The following is a 16,433-nucleotide window of genomic DNA, read 5'->3' as shown; positions in this document are numbered from 1 at the left end:
GAGATGGTCTGGCATCATGAGAGATGCCAGGTCTGCTATGATCTCTACGTGCAGATCACAGATGACTCAGTAAGTAGGCAGATAGCCTGAGTCTAGTGTTCTCTGTTTTATTGGATGACTGGTTTCTTTTATACATCTGGAGTTATTTTTGTCTGCGTCTGATCAAGGATTCTCTTCCAGGCCCCCAAAGATGTGAAAGATGCGGCGCTCGCCACCCTGAAGGTTCGGGTAGGTGGCTTTGGAAGAAATGTAGGAAAAGCTAGACCCTACATTCTTTCCCGGGATGTGGCTTTCGTCATCTACCCTAATTCTAAGACTTCGGCTGTGGCGGAGGAAGTCGCGGCGCCGTATCTCCAAGCAATCAGCGAGGAGTTCCAGGGTTTGGAACCTTTAGAGGGCCCCGAGGCAGAGGTGGTAGCAGAAGTCGGCATCTTGCACTTGTCGTCTGAGCTGATGCAGAGGGATCAGGTAGGTGAGGCAGTAGCTAGTCCTTCTCCTTCGTTCTCCTCCTCTGACTTCCCTCCTTTTCCTTCTCTTACTCCTTCTCCAGTCGCTTCTCGCGTCCCCTCTCGTACCCCGCCAGGGTTCGAGGGTTTTGGGAACGCTGACACAATTAAGGCAGCGTCTGTCCGGCCTAAGGTGAAGGCCGTGAAGACTAAGCAGCTGCCTGCAAAGGTGAGGTCCAGCACCTCGGCCCCTTCTGCCGCGGACACCACCTCTAATTGTAAGTCTAGCCGAAGCAACAGCAAAGACAAGTCCTCACGTAGGACTAAGGAGAAGCCTGCTACTCCTTCCCCTGCTCCTTCACCGGCTTCTACCCCGATAGCTGCGGCTATTCTTAGTCCGGCTCCCATTTCTGACACCGACTTTCCCGTCTACATCAGGGGAATTGTCGGTTAACTTAGAGGTTCTGACTTCCCTTCTGGTACAGAAAGTTAGTCAAGAAATTTCTTCTCAGGTAGCTAGAGATATGGCAACCCTATCAGGCAGACTGGAATCGCACATGTCTCGTACGGACCAGTCAGTTTCAGAGCTGTCAGGGATCGTGAGCCAGCACCAGTTGTTGATGGCTCAGACAAGCGGAAACCCACAGTTCTTATCGATCCTGCCTAATGCGGCCAATCTGCCTCCCTTTGAAGCAGGCAATCCGTGGCGCTTAGCTTTTGGAGCGGTTCTGCGTGACGGAAAGCTTACTATCGAAGGGTGCGGTACACGCCCTTTGGAAGATTTTGAGTTTCACCCGACAGACTTGCAATCTCCTTTCTTAGGCTATGCAAGGTTGACCAGGGAAGCTCTTGTAAGAGAGGACAAGGTTCCGGCTGAGACTCTCATCTTCCCAAGGGAAGCGGCCCAGTCAGCTTGGCTTAGGATTATGAAGGAGTTGGAGTGTGTCAACACCAAGATCACCCCATTTAAAGGAAAGTATACCACCTTCACTATCCCAAAGGATCACCCGCTGCCTTGCACCACGAAGATCGCCGAGCTGACCCTGAAAGCTGCGGAAGAAGACAAGCCTCTTCCACAGTTAAAGGAGACAGACTTGACATCTTTGTTGGTGCCGAAAGATCCTACATACTGGCATCAAACTCCGGAGACTTTCCAGAAAGGAAAATTAGAAACAGACTGTGCTTCAACACAATTTAATGAGAGGCTCCTTAAACTACCTGAGCATCTCATTAAGGCGGAGTTCGAAGCCAGGTGTAGGCTGAGTCGTTCCCTTCACTTAGTCACTTCAGCAGAGATGATTGCTTCCACCTATCCGACCGCTCCGGAGTTTCAGGTCCTTACCAAGTCGTTGTTGGGCACCTTTCAACACGACTTGTTTGATTTCGCTGTGGCCCGAAGAGCCTGCTGGAAGTTTGTCCTGAGACCAGCAATGATCAGACATGAGCCTAATAAGCTCATTAAATCTTCGATATGGGGACCTTCCCTCTTTCCGGAGGATTTAGTAGCTCAGGTTACTCAAGAGGCAGTGAGAGCCAACCAGACACTTGCCACCAGGTGGGCTCTTAAGTTCAAGCGTCCAGCAGATCCTTCCCCGGCAGGTACTCAGAAGGCCAAGAAGCCAAAGAAGTTCCAGCAAAGAAGGTTCCAAAGATCTTCGACTGTGAACCAACCTTCCACTTCCATGCCTCCGCCCCAACAATCATATGTGTGGGTACAGGCTCCAGCACCACAGTCTAATCAGCCCTTGCTTCCATCACCGGTCTACAACCAGACTTATGAAGCACATACTTCCTTTCAGAGGTATGCTCCTAGAGGAACTAGAGGACGTGGTACCTCCAGGCGGGTCGGCGGAGGAGGTGGAAGGCTCGCAAGAGCCAGACCCTACAGAGGAGGCAGAGGTTCAAGACCACCTGTCAACCAATGAGACAGCCAAGGTAGGTGGGAGATTAGCTCTATTCAAGCACAGGTGGACATTCAACACCTGGGCTCACAGTGTCATATCAAAAGGTCTGGGGTGGAGGTGGAAGAAGGGCCCACCTCCCCCATACAAGTTTTTTCCAGCTCGGACACCAGACCTAGTAGCTTTCACTCAGGAACTACTTCAGAAAAGAGCAATAAAAAGAGTCAGGAACATCAAATTTCAAGGCAGTCTATTTTCAGTTCCCAAGAAGGGCACAGACAAGAGGAGGGTGATTCTAGATCTTTCACGGCTCAATTCCAGTATAGTATGCGACAAATTTCGCATGCTAACCGTGACCCAAGTGAGAACCTTACTTCCCCGTGGAGTCGTCACCACCTCTATAGATCTTACCGATGCTTATTATCATGTGCCCATAGCAAGGAACTTGTCCCCTTTCCTAGGGTTCAGGTTAGGAAGAGAAGCTTACTCCTTCCGAGTCATGCCATTCGGCCTCAATATTGCTCCCAGGATTTTCACCAAGTTGGCAGACGTGGTAGTCCAAGAACTTCAGAGCCAGGGAATTATATCTGGACGATTTGATAATTTGGGCTCCCAACAAAGAGCAATGTCTGGAATCAACCCACAAAGTCATGCCATTCGGCCTCAATATTGCTCCCAGGATTTTCACCAAGTTGGCAGACGTGGTAGTCCAAGAACTTCAGAGCCAGGGAATTCTATTGGCGGCATATCTGGACGATTGGATAATTTGGGCTCCCAACAAAGAGCAATGTCTGGAATCAACCCACAAAGTCATGAAATTTCTGGCACATTTCGGATTTCAAATAAATCTTCAAAAGGCAAGACTTGTCCCCAGCTCCAAGTTCCAATGGTTGGGGCTACAGTGGGACCTCCAGACACAAATTTTCAGTTCCTTGGGAGAAGTGCAAAGAGATTGCGAAAGCCACAAGGCAGTTTATAAGAAACAAACTAGCATCGAGACGGGCCCAGGAAAGGATTCTAGGCTCCTTACAGTTTGTAGCAGTGACTCAACCGTTACTGAAAGCCAGATTAAAAGACTTCAACAGAATTTGGAGAAGTCGAGCCAATACAGGTTTAAGAGACAAACTTTAAAGAATTCCCCAGCTCTTATGCAAGAGTCTAAAACCTTGGTCTACAGCCAAGAGTTTAGCAAAAACAGTACCGCTTCAGTTTCCTCAACCGGATCTGGTGGTTCATACAGACGCATCCCAAAGCGGATGGGGAGGCCATTCCCCTACTCAAAAGTTTCAGGGAAAATGGTCCAAGACCTTCCAAAGATTTCATCTAAATGTGTTAGAAGCCATGGCAGTCTTCCTCACTCTCAAAAGGATGAACCCAAAGAAAGGGACCCATATCAGATTAGTCCTCGACAGTGCAGTAATTGTTCACTGTATCAACAGAAAGGGCTCCAAGTCCAAGTTCGTAAATCATGTGATGATTGCGATCTTCTCTCGAGCACAGAAATTTCGCTGGCACCTATCATCCACACATCTAGCAGGAGCCAGGAACGTAGTGGCAGATGCTCTGTCAAGGACATCCCCATTGGAGTCGGAGTGGGCTTTAGAGAGACAGTCGTTTCAATGGGTGTCCAGGCAGGTCCCGGATCTTCAAGTAGACCTTTTTGCCACGGAATCGAATCATCAACTTCGATGTTATGTGGCTCCCAACCTGGACCCTCTAGCCTTTGCCACAGACACATTGTCCCTGGATTGGAATCTTTGGAAGAAGATTTACTTGTTTCCACCAGTCAACCTCCTGATGGAAGTTCTTCACAAGCTCAGGACATATCGAGGGAAAGTAGCCTTGATAGCCCCCTGGTGGCCGAAGAGCAACTGGTTCCCTCTAATATTGGAGTTGAAGCTCCGTCCCAGACGGATCCCCAATCCAATACTTTCGCAAATAGTACAAACCAAGAGAGTATACGCTTCCTCAAACATTCTCCAAGCCCTAACTTTATGGAGTTTATGAAGTTTGCAGCTCTTCATGATTCTGGTATTGATCCGGAAAATATTGCTTTCCTGGAATCTGATAAGAGAGATTCTACTCTTAGACAATATGACTCTGCTCTTAAGAAATTGGTTAAATTTGTGAAAGAAAAAGAAGTGGGGGAAATGACAACTAATCTAGCAATTTCATTTTTTAAAGATTTGTTTGATCAAGGCCTAGCTCCTGGCACTATTACGACTATGAAGTCTGCCCTTAAAAAGATTTTCCTGGTAGGGTTTGGGATAGATCTAACAAGTTCCTATTTCTCCTCTATCCCTAGAGCTTGTGCAAGGCTGAGACCAATACATAGGCCTCAATCCATTTCCTGGTCTCTAAATGAAGTTTTGAGGCTGGCTTCCAGTATTGATAATGAATCCTGTCAGTATTTAACCCTACTTAGGAAGACACTATTTTTATTAAGTTTAGCCTCAGGAGCAAGGATTTCTGAACTGTCGGCCTTGTCTAGAGATCCAGGCCATATAGATTTCCAACCTAATGGTAATGTTCTCCTTTCACCGGACAAAACCTTCTTAGCCTAAAATGAAAGTCCACAAGATAGATGGACTCCTTGGTCAATAGTTCCTCTTCCTCAAGACTCTTCTCTCTGTCCAGTTCAATCTCTCAAGACTTATTTAGATAGAACGTCATTTAAGTCCTCATGTCCCTTATTCATGAGAGAAAAAGGAGGAACGATCACTATGAGAGGTATCAAACAACAGATTCTTTACTTTATTAAGTAGGCAGATCCTGACTCTTTTCCCCTTGTTCATGATGTCCGGGCAATTGCTACCTCTATTAACTATTTTCAGCATATGAAATTTGAGGATCTTAAAAAGTACACTGGGTGGAAATCTTCGACAGTTTTCAAACGCCACTACCTTAAATCTCTTAATGCACTTAAGTTCTCTGCCGTGGCTGCAGGAAGTATCGTAGTTCGCGAAAACTCTTAACTTCCTCTTTCTCTTACACCTCCTCTTTTCTTTCCCACTTGCCTGCCTCACCTAGTTGTTCAACCCTGCCTTCCTCTCCCTCGTGCCCTCTATAGGCATGGGTGGGACGGATTGTATTGGCTTGTTTAAGAGATCCTTTTGTACCAAGTACTGATGTATTGTTATGATTTTGTTTGCCTTTAAGATTTTACACGTGGACTCATGTATTTGTACATATATTCGGTATTTGAGTTCTTTCATTTTGTTAAAGCTTTTGAGAAAGGTCTTTTTGTTAACAATACAAGTTTTATGTTGTGTTGGGGTATATATATATTAAAATTCTTTTCTCCATTTCATTTGTTTAGTTTTCCTTCCTTGTTACTGTATTTTATTTATTTTCAGCTTGCCCCATTTCTCTGGTACAATTTCACCTGGCGACACGGCTTGATCCCAAAAAAGGGATTTTGACGGAGGAAAAATCTATTTTTGGGTGATCAGCCGTGTCGCCCGGTGAACCCACCCTTCAGTACTATCTTGATCTCCCACCCGGTTATGGTACAAGCTGGGGGTTGCTAACTCTAGATGTTGTAGATGGCGCTGAGGAGGAGAGTGTTGGTTGCGTGGAGGCGGCCTGTGTAACGGCGCTTCATGTTCGGGGATTGTTGACGGGAATCTTTCTGTGGGGTTGAAGGAGAGGTGGCAGTATTACTCGCCCCTGGTTTATACACAACATTTTTATTTATAAAAGTGCTCGCCTGAGGGTAGTAACCTCAGTCAGTCCCTTTGGTTTATTCTCTGGTATATTTAGCATTAGTTTTATATATTAGAAATGGCTAACGAGACATTTCACCCGGCGACACGGCCCCTCACCCAAAAATAGATTTTTCCTCCGTCAAAATCCCTTAATTAATGCTTATTTTAGAGCATAAGGAAGCAATAAAAGCAAACTACATGAAGAATACAAGACTAACTAATAATATTACTCAAGATAATGAAAATCTCTTTCAATTAATAAGAAGGAAAAACTAAGGATAAACATAACTTTCCAAACAGCACTTCCCTCCCCCATCTCTGACGATTCACACAGACGCGTCACTGATTGGTTGTGTGGGGGATACTCTCAGCACAAGAAGGTTCAAGGGATATGGTCGAATACGTTCCGCCAGTTCCATATCAATGTGTTGGAAGCCATGGTAGTTTTCCTAACCCTAACAAAACTAACTCCGGCCAGGAACAGCCACGTGAGGTTAGTCTCAGACAGCCTAGTGGTGGTCCATTGCATAAACAGGGGAGGCTCCAGGGCAAGCAAGCTGAATCCCATGCTGGTCTAAATATTTACCTTAGCAGCGAAGAAACATTGGCACCTGTCAGCAACTCTTCTTGCAGGAGTCAGGAATGTGATCGCGGACGCTCTTTCCAGAACCGCTCCACTAGAATCAGAATGGTCCCTGGACAAGAGTTCATTCCTATGGATTTGCAATCAAATTCCAGGATTGCAAGTAGATTTATTCGCAACAGAATCCAACCACAAGCTACCATGCTACGTGGCTCCCAACCTGGACCCTCGAGTCTACGCCACAGACGCGATGGCCATAAATTGGAACATAACATCTGGCAGAAGACTTACCTGTTCCCTCCGGTGAATCTTCTGATGAAGGTGTTGCACAAACTACGTTCCTTCACAGGACAAGTAGCTCTAGTGGCCCTCAGCTGGCCCAAAAGCAACTGGGTTCCGCTCCTCCTAGAGCTGAAACTCCAACCCAGATGGATCCCTCGCCCGGAACTGATGCAGGTTGTACAAACTCGAACTGTGTCAGCTTCCTCAAGAATTCTACAAACCCTAACTTTATGGACTTCATGAAGTTTGCGGCCCAAGAAGATGCGAGTATTGATCCGTGTAACATCATGTTCATAGAATCAGACAAAAGAGATTCAACACTTAGACAATATGATTCAGCTGTTAAAAAGTTAGCTGAATTTCTAAAACATTCAAATACTCATAAAATGACCTCAAATCTGGCAATCTCGTTCTTCAGAACTCTTTTCGAGAAGGGCCTAGCCGCCAGTACTATTACAACAATAAAATCAGCCTTGAAAAAGATCTTTCAAGTTGGTTTCAATATAAATTTGTCAGACACATATTTTTCTTCCATTCCAAGAGCATGTGCACGCCTGAGACCAACTGCCCGCCCACAAAAGGTCAGTTGGTTCTTAAATGATGTACTTAAATTTGCGTCAGATACCATTAATGAATCATGCTCATACATAACTCTTCTAAGGAAAACTTTATTCCTAACGGCTATGGCCTCGGGTGCCAGAATATCTGAACTTTCGGCTCTCTCACATAACCCAGATCACATAGATTTCCTCCCATCAGGGGAAGTGCTACTATCCCCAGACCGGAGCTTCCTGGCAAAAAATGAGGACCCTCAAAATAGGTGGTCTCCTTGGAAAATCATTCCCCTGACACAGGACACATCTCTATGCCCTGTAACTACTCTTAAGTCCTTTTTAACCAGGACCTCCACAAGGTCGTCATTATTAGAGAACATGGTGGCACAATCTCTATCAAAGGTATTAGACAACAAATACTTTACTTTATAAAACAAGCCAATCTGGGTTCATTCCCACATGTTCATGACATCCGGGCGGTAGCTACATCAATTAATTACTTCCAAAATATGAATTTTGAGGATCTGAAGAAATACAAGGGACGGAAATCTCCAGTAGTTTTCAAGCGCCACTATTTGAAGAATTTGGAGGCCCTTAAATATTCAACAATTGCTGCAGGGAGCATAGTCTCCCTCGAATAACATTTCCAAACCTTCTGCCCCACCTTTCCCCCCCCCCCCTCCTTTCTACCTGCCTCACTCGTACTCTCCACGATAACTCTCCCCTCGGTGTTGGGAGGACTTGGCGTCATCCTGCCACCTATTCTTGTACATAAATTATTTGTTCCGGATAGGCTTTTATAGACCAATTTGTACATACTCTGAATTTGTATCAAATTCATTACATGATACCTTATTATTTTGTATTACCTTTAAGTATAATTCATTCTAAGTCATAGGTTAAGTCTTAGAATTATTAGTAAAAATAAGTTTAAGTTTAACTATTGTTCCTAAAATATTTTTGCAGTGAGTAAACTTATATTTAAATGAATTTCAGTTTTCATTTCTACTCTTAAGTTTACTTATTATTCAGTAGGCTTGGATAGTATTCTCTGGTAAACCGGTGAACACAGGTCGACCCAGAAAAGGGATTTTGATGAAGGAAAAATCTATTTCTGGGGAGAGACCTGTGTCGCCCGGTGAAAACCGACCCCTTTGGTAGTTTTCCCTTCCCTACACCTATCCAAGCCATAAAAGGTATCTAAAACATCAGGATTGCAGATGTCGCTCGAGTCAGGTATTAACAGTAGTAGTACGAGGGCGATGTAGGTGTGACCGTTGACTCGGCTCACCTATATGGAGGCTTTTGAGAGGGAAGACTAAATGGCAGGAGACCTGTGATTAGTGGCTTTCACACGCCCCGAACTTTATACTCGACACCCTTTTGGTGCTCGCGCAAGGGTAGTAACCTCTGCATACCAATGCTAGCTTTTTTCTCTGGTATATTTAGAAACTATTTATACTAGAAAAGTAGATAGCAGGATCCTTTGCACCAGGCAACACAGGTCTCTCCCCAGAAATAGATTTTTCCTTCGTCAAAATCCCTTTATTCTCACTGGATCAATGTAGATTGTAGGGTACTGCCTAGTAGGCTATGACAGGCATCGTTATCTGAAAGGATTATCTATGCTGTTAATGATAACTGTGGGATATTTCTTTAGGTAAAACTTCTAAATAGAATAATAAATTCTTCAAAACAATTTGCGCTCTTACAAATAACGAGCAGAAATCATGAGAAGTGCCTATGTGTGCTCACGAAAAAGCTGGTTTACAGCTTTTCACGCACATTAAATCATTGTTTGACAGTCTAAACTAAGATTTTTTAACTGGATCTTGAAACTATGCACTTAGCTTTCAACTTAGTAGGTGTTTCCACGATCCTCAGTAATGAAATCACATGAGCAAATGGCTATAAATTATGGAGCACTGGTTTCATTACACTGTACATTGATGTCTTGATCCATTTCTGGTCCTTTGTAAACAATATGATGGCGCATGAGCACATAGCCACTTCTTCTTGCAGGTTTTTGATGTAGATAAACTGGGTTCAGCATTTGCTGAGGCTAAGGGAAAGTGCCCTTTTATCCTGAGTCCATTTATACTCCATCATGTGTTATAATGTTTATCATTTTGCCATAATACCCAGCCACAAGACCAGCTAAAAGAGAATTCTTTTACATTAGTCTGGTCACCATGGAGCTCTGGTTCAACCACAGAAAGGGTAACACCTTGAGGATGAGACCGCAACTACACTATCAAAAAGCACCATATTTTCACCTATTGTAGAATGAAATTTAGGGTAGGGTAATAGAATGCATTGATAAAGTTCTGCCCCCACAGTTGCTAGTAGTAGATGAAATGTGTTTCACAACAAACCCATCATTTACACATGCCTCCATCTGTAGGCTTCCCAGACCCCTAAAGGAAGCATATTGTTTGCTTGCTAGATAGCCACATTGCACATGCACCCTCACAAATTCTGTGTTCGAGGCAGGCAAGATTCCTTACCACTTGTGTGTCTAACTTGTTGACAACAACCAGTAGAAATCTAGTTGTAGCAAATTTGTTTTCTGTTGTTTCATTATTTAAGTACGGTATTTGGCTTTTTACTCTTACGGTCAATTATTTATGCTTTATCATCCCTTTCCTTTCCACTGCCTAAAAACAGTCGATATTTCTGTTGCTGAGAAAGACTCATCTTTCTTGCATGATTTGATGCAGCAACAGTTGAGGTTAGTTCAGTGACATACTACCCACCTTCATTGCAGACCACAGGTTGCCTTCTTTAAATGGCCCAATACTGGCTAGGATTTAAGCAGAGGGCCCACAACTAACCAATTCTTTGAATACTTCAGGATGAGTGCCTTTCAGTTAACTTCCAACAGCAAGAGAAGTACCAGCTGTGATGCCTGCAGCCTTTGAGACCATGACCACCCAAGATAGTTCAATTTTTTGTTTCCTTGTTCCAATGTTATCAGTATTTGTCCATGTTAAAGTATCTGAATTGACCCTCAGATATTACCTTTGGAGTTACTTTTTTTCTGCATATTTTTGTAATGAGGTTCAATCAAACATTTTACATGTGAACTGTATTGCTTGAAACCATATATTTGGTAAGAAATTGCTCAAGCTTATCTTTTTCATTTGAAATTGCTCATCTTGTGTGTTAACTGGAATTTTTAGTATATTTTATCTTTATTTCAGAAACTTGAAGGAGCCTCATCATCAAATAACTGGGTACCACTTACTTGGTCCCAGAGGTTTATAATCGCACTTGGAACAGCTAAAGCACTTCAGTTCCTACACACTGTGAATCAAAGACCCCTTATCCATGGAGATGTGAAAAGGTAATGAAACATTTTAAGCATTATCATTGTTGAAATATTTAGAATTGTTGTAACAGAAGCTATTGACTGGATTTACAAGAACTGATTAATCATATCTCTTAGTAACTGTATGTGTACTAGTAAAGCAATTTGTCATTATTTGAGCACTTATTGTAATGTACTACTGATTGTGGTTTTCTTTTTATGTTTATTATTTCATTAGTATTTCAGACATCTTACATTTGTGTATTTTAATAAGCAATTGGAAGATTTTTTTGTCATAAATTAATTACTTAATATCCATTTCCACATAAACAGTATCAAAATAGGATACAGATTCCTTGTGTCAATGAAACTCTATTTAGATCATCTCCAACTAGACATGCAAAAACTATTACAGGCGGCCCTCGGTTAGCGGCAGGGGTTCCGTTCCTGGCCGCTGACACTAAGTGATTTTTGACGCAAAGCAATTTTAAAGCCTACGGCTGCCACACACCTTTCAAAATTCTAGACCAGTCAGACAGTGCTGTAATCCCGCAATGGCTCAATAAGTAAAATTATATTTATGCATTATAGTACTATAGAATTTACTGTACAGTAGTACTGTACAATACGTTATAATATTATAAATTCTGTAAAGTGAAAAAAAGCCTAGCTTTAATCCTTTGGGTGTCTAGAGTATGTAAAGGTACAATAAGGTTTTATACAGTGTACAGGTAGCTGAAGTGTTCAAGTTACAATAATTCGTCTTACAATAATCCGATTTTATGAGAGACCAAATAACAATAGCCTAACTTTATCCCATCTTCTAGTTACGCAAATTGCAATAAACTAACTTTATCCCATCTTCTAGTTAGGTAAGTTCAAACACAGCAAAAGTGAATGATGAAAGTATGGTTTTAACGTTATACTCGTTGCGTAAACGTGAACAGCCATGAACAACCGAACGAGAAACCATTTTTTTCTAAATACAACTGAATTGGATGACATCCGTTTGGCTTGTATTTCAATCATCGTACTATAGTTACATCATTGCCGTAGTTGTTATAAATGACGTTGTGTAGAATAGAACTGAGATATCTTAATGTAATAACTTTATTCGCTATAGATCAAAGATCAATCGGGAAATATATACTGTTAAATTTAAACTTAGTTATAACTGAAGCTGAAAAAACTGTTCAAACTGCTAATGACCATTATCGTGCATCGGCAACAAGGATAAAATTCCAGTAAACGTATGTCATCAAACACAACCATAGATAAAATTTAGATAAAATAATTTTAATCGAAACTACTGTGCTTGAAAGAATACCTTTTACTGTTGGTTTTATGGCGATAAAAGATAAATAACCTAAAGTTTGTATTACGATGATATAAAGGAAAATTGCACACGGAATCACATAATTTTTTTACTCAATAAACATGCCGCCAACGTAATCTGTTAACAAAAAAAAAAAAAATAGTTCACAATCACGAGACATATTCAATTCATATTTCCACCTAAAAACACATTGTTAAGGAAAAATAACCTTGTCTCATAAAAGTCAAGTATTTAGATATTCATTTATGCTAATTAGAAGCAAGAAAATTTATTCAGAATTGTGTTAAATATGGCTAAACAAACTCGTATTTGCCATCAGTTGATTTCAAACCCAAACATTGGCCACTCCGAGGAATACTGGCTTGGATTTGCCATAGTATTTTATAATACAGTAATATGAGAACACATACAATAATATTGGATACAGTGAAGTAATGGATAACTTTTTGAAAGATTTATGGAAAAAATGCATACAGGCGGTCCCCGGGTTACGACGGGGGTTCCGTTCTTAAGACGCGTCGTAACCCGAAAATCGTCGTAAGCCGGAACGACGTTCTTGAAAACATGTCCACAGGGAAATTTCACTACTAATTTGCAATTTTTCAAGGGCCGTATCTCTAAAATTATCACTAATTTACTTTTTTCATGTGCAACACTGTGTATTCACAAATTACTGTATATTTTTATTAAAATACAAGAGAGAGAGAGAGAGAGAGAGAGAGAGAGAGAGAGAGAGAGAGAGAGAGAGAGAGAGAGAGAGAGAAATAAATCCTTAGGTTTCAATAGATTGAAATGAATGTCTGTAGGCAACTTTTTCCCCCTCCCATAAATACATATATTTCTCCAGAGAAGAGAGAAAGAGAGGACTGTGCAATTATGTTTGTCTGTCTATCAATTCTTTTGCTGAGAGCGAGAGAGATAAAAGGAAGAAATAGAAACACCAAATGTATGACAAGTATCTTGTGGAGAGAGAGAGAGAGAGAGAGAGAGAGAGAGAGAGAGAGAGAGAGAGAGAGAGAGAGAGAGAGAGAGAGAGAGTTGTTTAAAAGAGAGAAATGGAATGATTATTGTATTTAAAATACTCAGATATGAATTTTGTACTTGTATTATTATTGGAAAATATTAATGATAAACTTATTACATACACGTCCATGAAAATGATCTCATCTCAGTAAGAAGAGAGAGAGAGAGAGATGAGAGAGAGAGAGAGAGCAGAGAGAGAGAGAGAGAGATTACATAAACCATTAAATTCGTTGACCATTGTATGGCATTGTTAAGCTTGTGCACTCGAGTTGAGGTGGGGGGGGAAATTGATACAGAAAAAGACAAAGGGAAGAATTTTCTTTTGAAATTATTTATCGTATTATTACTATTTCCTATTATTATTATTATTTATTATTATTATTATTATTATTATTATTATTATTATTATTGAAAATATAATAAACACGTGCATCTACCATAAAAATTCTCTCATCTCAGTAAGAAAGAGGAATTATCCTTACAAGTGAAATGGAAAGGTCATTTTCATCTCTTTAAAATACGACCATTATGAATTTTGTAATTAAAGGTATATTATTATTATTATTATTATTATTATTATATTAAATAACTGAAATTATCAATAAACATTTTACATACTAGTACCATAAAAATTCTTTCATCTCGGGAAAAGAGAGATGAGAGAGAGACGAGGAGAGAGGAGAGAGAGAGAGAGAGAGAGAAGAAGAGAAGAGAATGAGAGACGAGAGAGAGAGAAGAGAGAGAGAGAGAGAGAGAGAGAGAGAGAGAGAGAGAGAGAGAGAGAGTTAACCTTAATTAAAAGTGACATGGATAGATTAGTACGTATTGTATTTCTTTAAAATACTATCACATATGAATTTGTAATTAAAAGTTATTATTATTATTATTATTATTATTTGAAAGTATTAAAAACAAATAGTACAAGTACATAAAATACTCGAGTCTCAGTAAATGGAGAGAGAGAGAAGAGAGAGAGAGGAGAGAGAGAGAGAGAGAGAGAGAGAGAGAGAGAGATCGATGTCAGGACCACTGACTTGCAACACTGCAGCTCTCCCCCGCTCTTCCCCTTTTGGATGTCACAGAACATGATATATATCTGACAGTTTTAGTACCTGGAAAAGTTACAGAAAAGACTGGGATTTCCTTCAACAGAGAAGGACTGGGGGGGATTTTCCTTCCATCTTGATAACTTTTTTAAATATAAAGCTAAAATCACTAATTTTCACTATGGATTTTTCTTTAATGAGAATTATTGCTGTATAAATTAATATTAATATATGAAAATAGTAAAACATTTATTTATCATACTAAAAAACATACATCTTTGTAGTATAGAGAGAGAGAGAGAGAGAGAGAGAGAGAAAATTATAGTGATTAATTTCTTGGAAAATACAAAGAGAGAGAGAGAGAGAGAGAGAGAGAGAGAGAGAGAGAGAGAGAGAGAGAGAGAGAGAGAGAGAGAGAGAGAGAGAAACTGTGCTAAACTATAAAGGATTCTTATCTTATCATAATATGTGTTTTTTAAAAGCATCGTAAACTCGGAGCATCGGAAGCGTCAGCGTCGTAACCTCGGAACAAGCGTCGTAACCCAGGGCGGATTTTTCAATGAATATTTAAGAAAAAGCGTCGTAACCTCGGAACGTCGTAAGCCGGACCCGTCGTAACCCGGGGACCGCCTGTATTTACTTTTTCTTCTGGGCTTATCTTAATTTTCATCACTATGCCATCTATGTAGCAGCGGCATCTCGAGCCCTTACCGTTGGACCTCAATTTTTTGCTTGAGTAACACAACCAAAAATCGACTGAGTTGCACAGCTATATTTTGTACTTCCATCCCATGGAAAAAAAACACAAATTGCAGTGTTGCAAAATCGAATGTATATGCGAGTTTTGTCTTTTAAAACCAATTTATGCAACAATTGTAAATATAATTTGTTATAAAAATGTTATTCAGTTATATAAATTAAAATTTTATTATTCAGCCGCAACTGAACAACCTATCGTCTTCATCATGTGAAGGGCTGTTACAAAGACTTCAAATGGACATGCGTACTGCCACTATATCATATTTATATACAAAAATAAAATAAATACCCTGTAATACATTTTCTGGGGTCGACCTGTATCGGCCAGTGAAATGTCCCTATATCACTCATTTCTAGGTATAAATAAATGCTAAATATACCAGAGAAAAAAGCCATATGGAATGCCAGAGTTACTACCTCCAGCTCACTCACCCTCATAGGGTGTCGGTATAGCACAGGGGCGAGTGGAAACCACTATCACAGATGCTTTGCCAATTAGATGTCTCCTCTCTCAAAATCCCCCTCAAGAGAGGTGCCGTTACAACGTCTACCTTCCACTCGCTGCTACTACCTCTGCCGAGAACCCTCATTCCTGAATTAGGACTCTTCATGTCCACGCGCACCATTTTTGCTGTCTCCAGGAAGTGTTTTTGTGAAGCATCATGTCTTCCCTTGACCAAGAAGCTTCTTCATCGAAGTTGAGTATTCCATTTATTGTTTTTTGAGCATGATGGAGCAATGATGCATCCAATATTTTGCCCTTATTTTAAGACTCTTGTTCATGGGAGCCGGGCATGACGCTGTCCCGAGTCCACCATTTTGGATGCATGGTTGGACGTGTGCACGATTATACCAGAATTTTATTTCGTTATGTAATTTTGTTCACCGTTTAGCAAGAATTTCCTTAAGTGTCACAAACAATGCATTATAATGTATCTGTCTTTTTTTATATTGGTGAAGACACCATTTCTACACCGTATAGGGTACTGTTTTCGCATATTTTACCGTCTCGCTCCTGACGAATACTGAGAGCCTTGTTTATTTCGGTTTGATCCTTACGTTATTAGCCTATTATAGGGCCTTTTTCGTTATCATCAGTCACTCAGGAGCGAGTTGGTTCCCTTATGTGTGTACGGTGATATGCTTCATACTATGTTATTTGCGAGTGTTGTGGTTTAGGTGTCCTAGGCTAGCCTAGCGGTACGCCAGTTTAGTTTAAGAGGTTAAGATTCCTCATTCATTCGCGGTGCTCATGCTTGTATATTTCTAGTTTAGTTTTTTATTATAATCTTGTATTGCTATATTTGATGAGGTTGGGAGTTCTTCACGATGACCTACCCTAGCCTATCCGACCAGACCTAGGCTAGGTTTTGGAGGGTAGGCTAGGCGGGTTGAGTTATCCCACCACCCTTAGTGGCTCCTTGTACCGCCAACCCGACCAGGCAGATATGTTTGCTTGGAGGGTGGCCCAGGACTAGAAGGTTCC

General features: G+C 41.1%; 1 protein-coding gene across 1 annotated transcript in view; it reads left to right on the top strand.

Moving 5' to 3' along the window:
- LOC135224495 (uncharacterized) overlaps positions 1–16,433 on the top strand; it is a 438,160-nt gene that overhangs the window by 331,550 nt on the left and 90,177 nt on the right. The window contains 1 exon segment of the mRNA XM_064263507.1: positions 10,677–10,819. Coding sequence (XP_064119577.1) covers positions 10,677–10,819 — 143 coding nt within the window.

This window comes from Macrobrachium nipponense, chromosome 12, assembly GCF_015104395.2.
Source record: "Macrobrachium nipponense isolate FS-2020 chromosome 12, ASM1510439v2, whole genome shotgun sequence".
NCBI classification, from domain to species: Eukaryota; Metazoa; Arthropoda; class Malacostraca; order Decapoda; family Palaemonidae; genus Macrobrachium; species Macrobrachium nipponense.
Note: the sequence above shows the minus strand (reverse complement) of the source record. Positions and strands in the feature narration are given on the sequence as shown.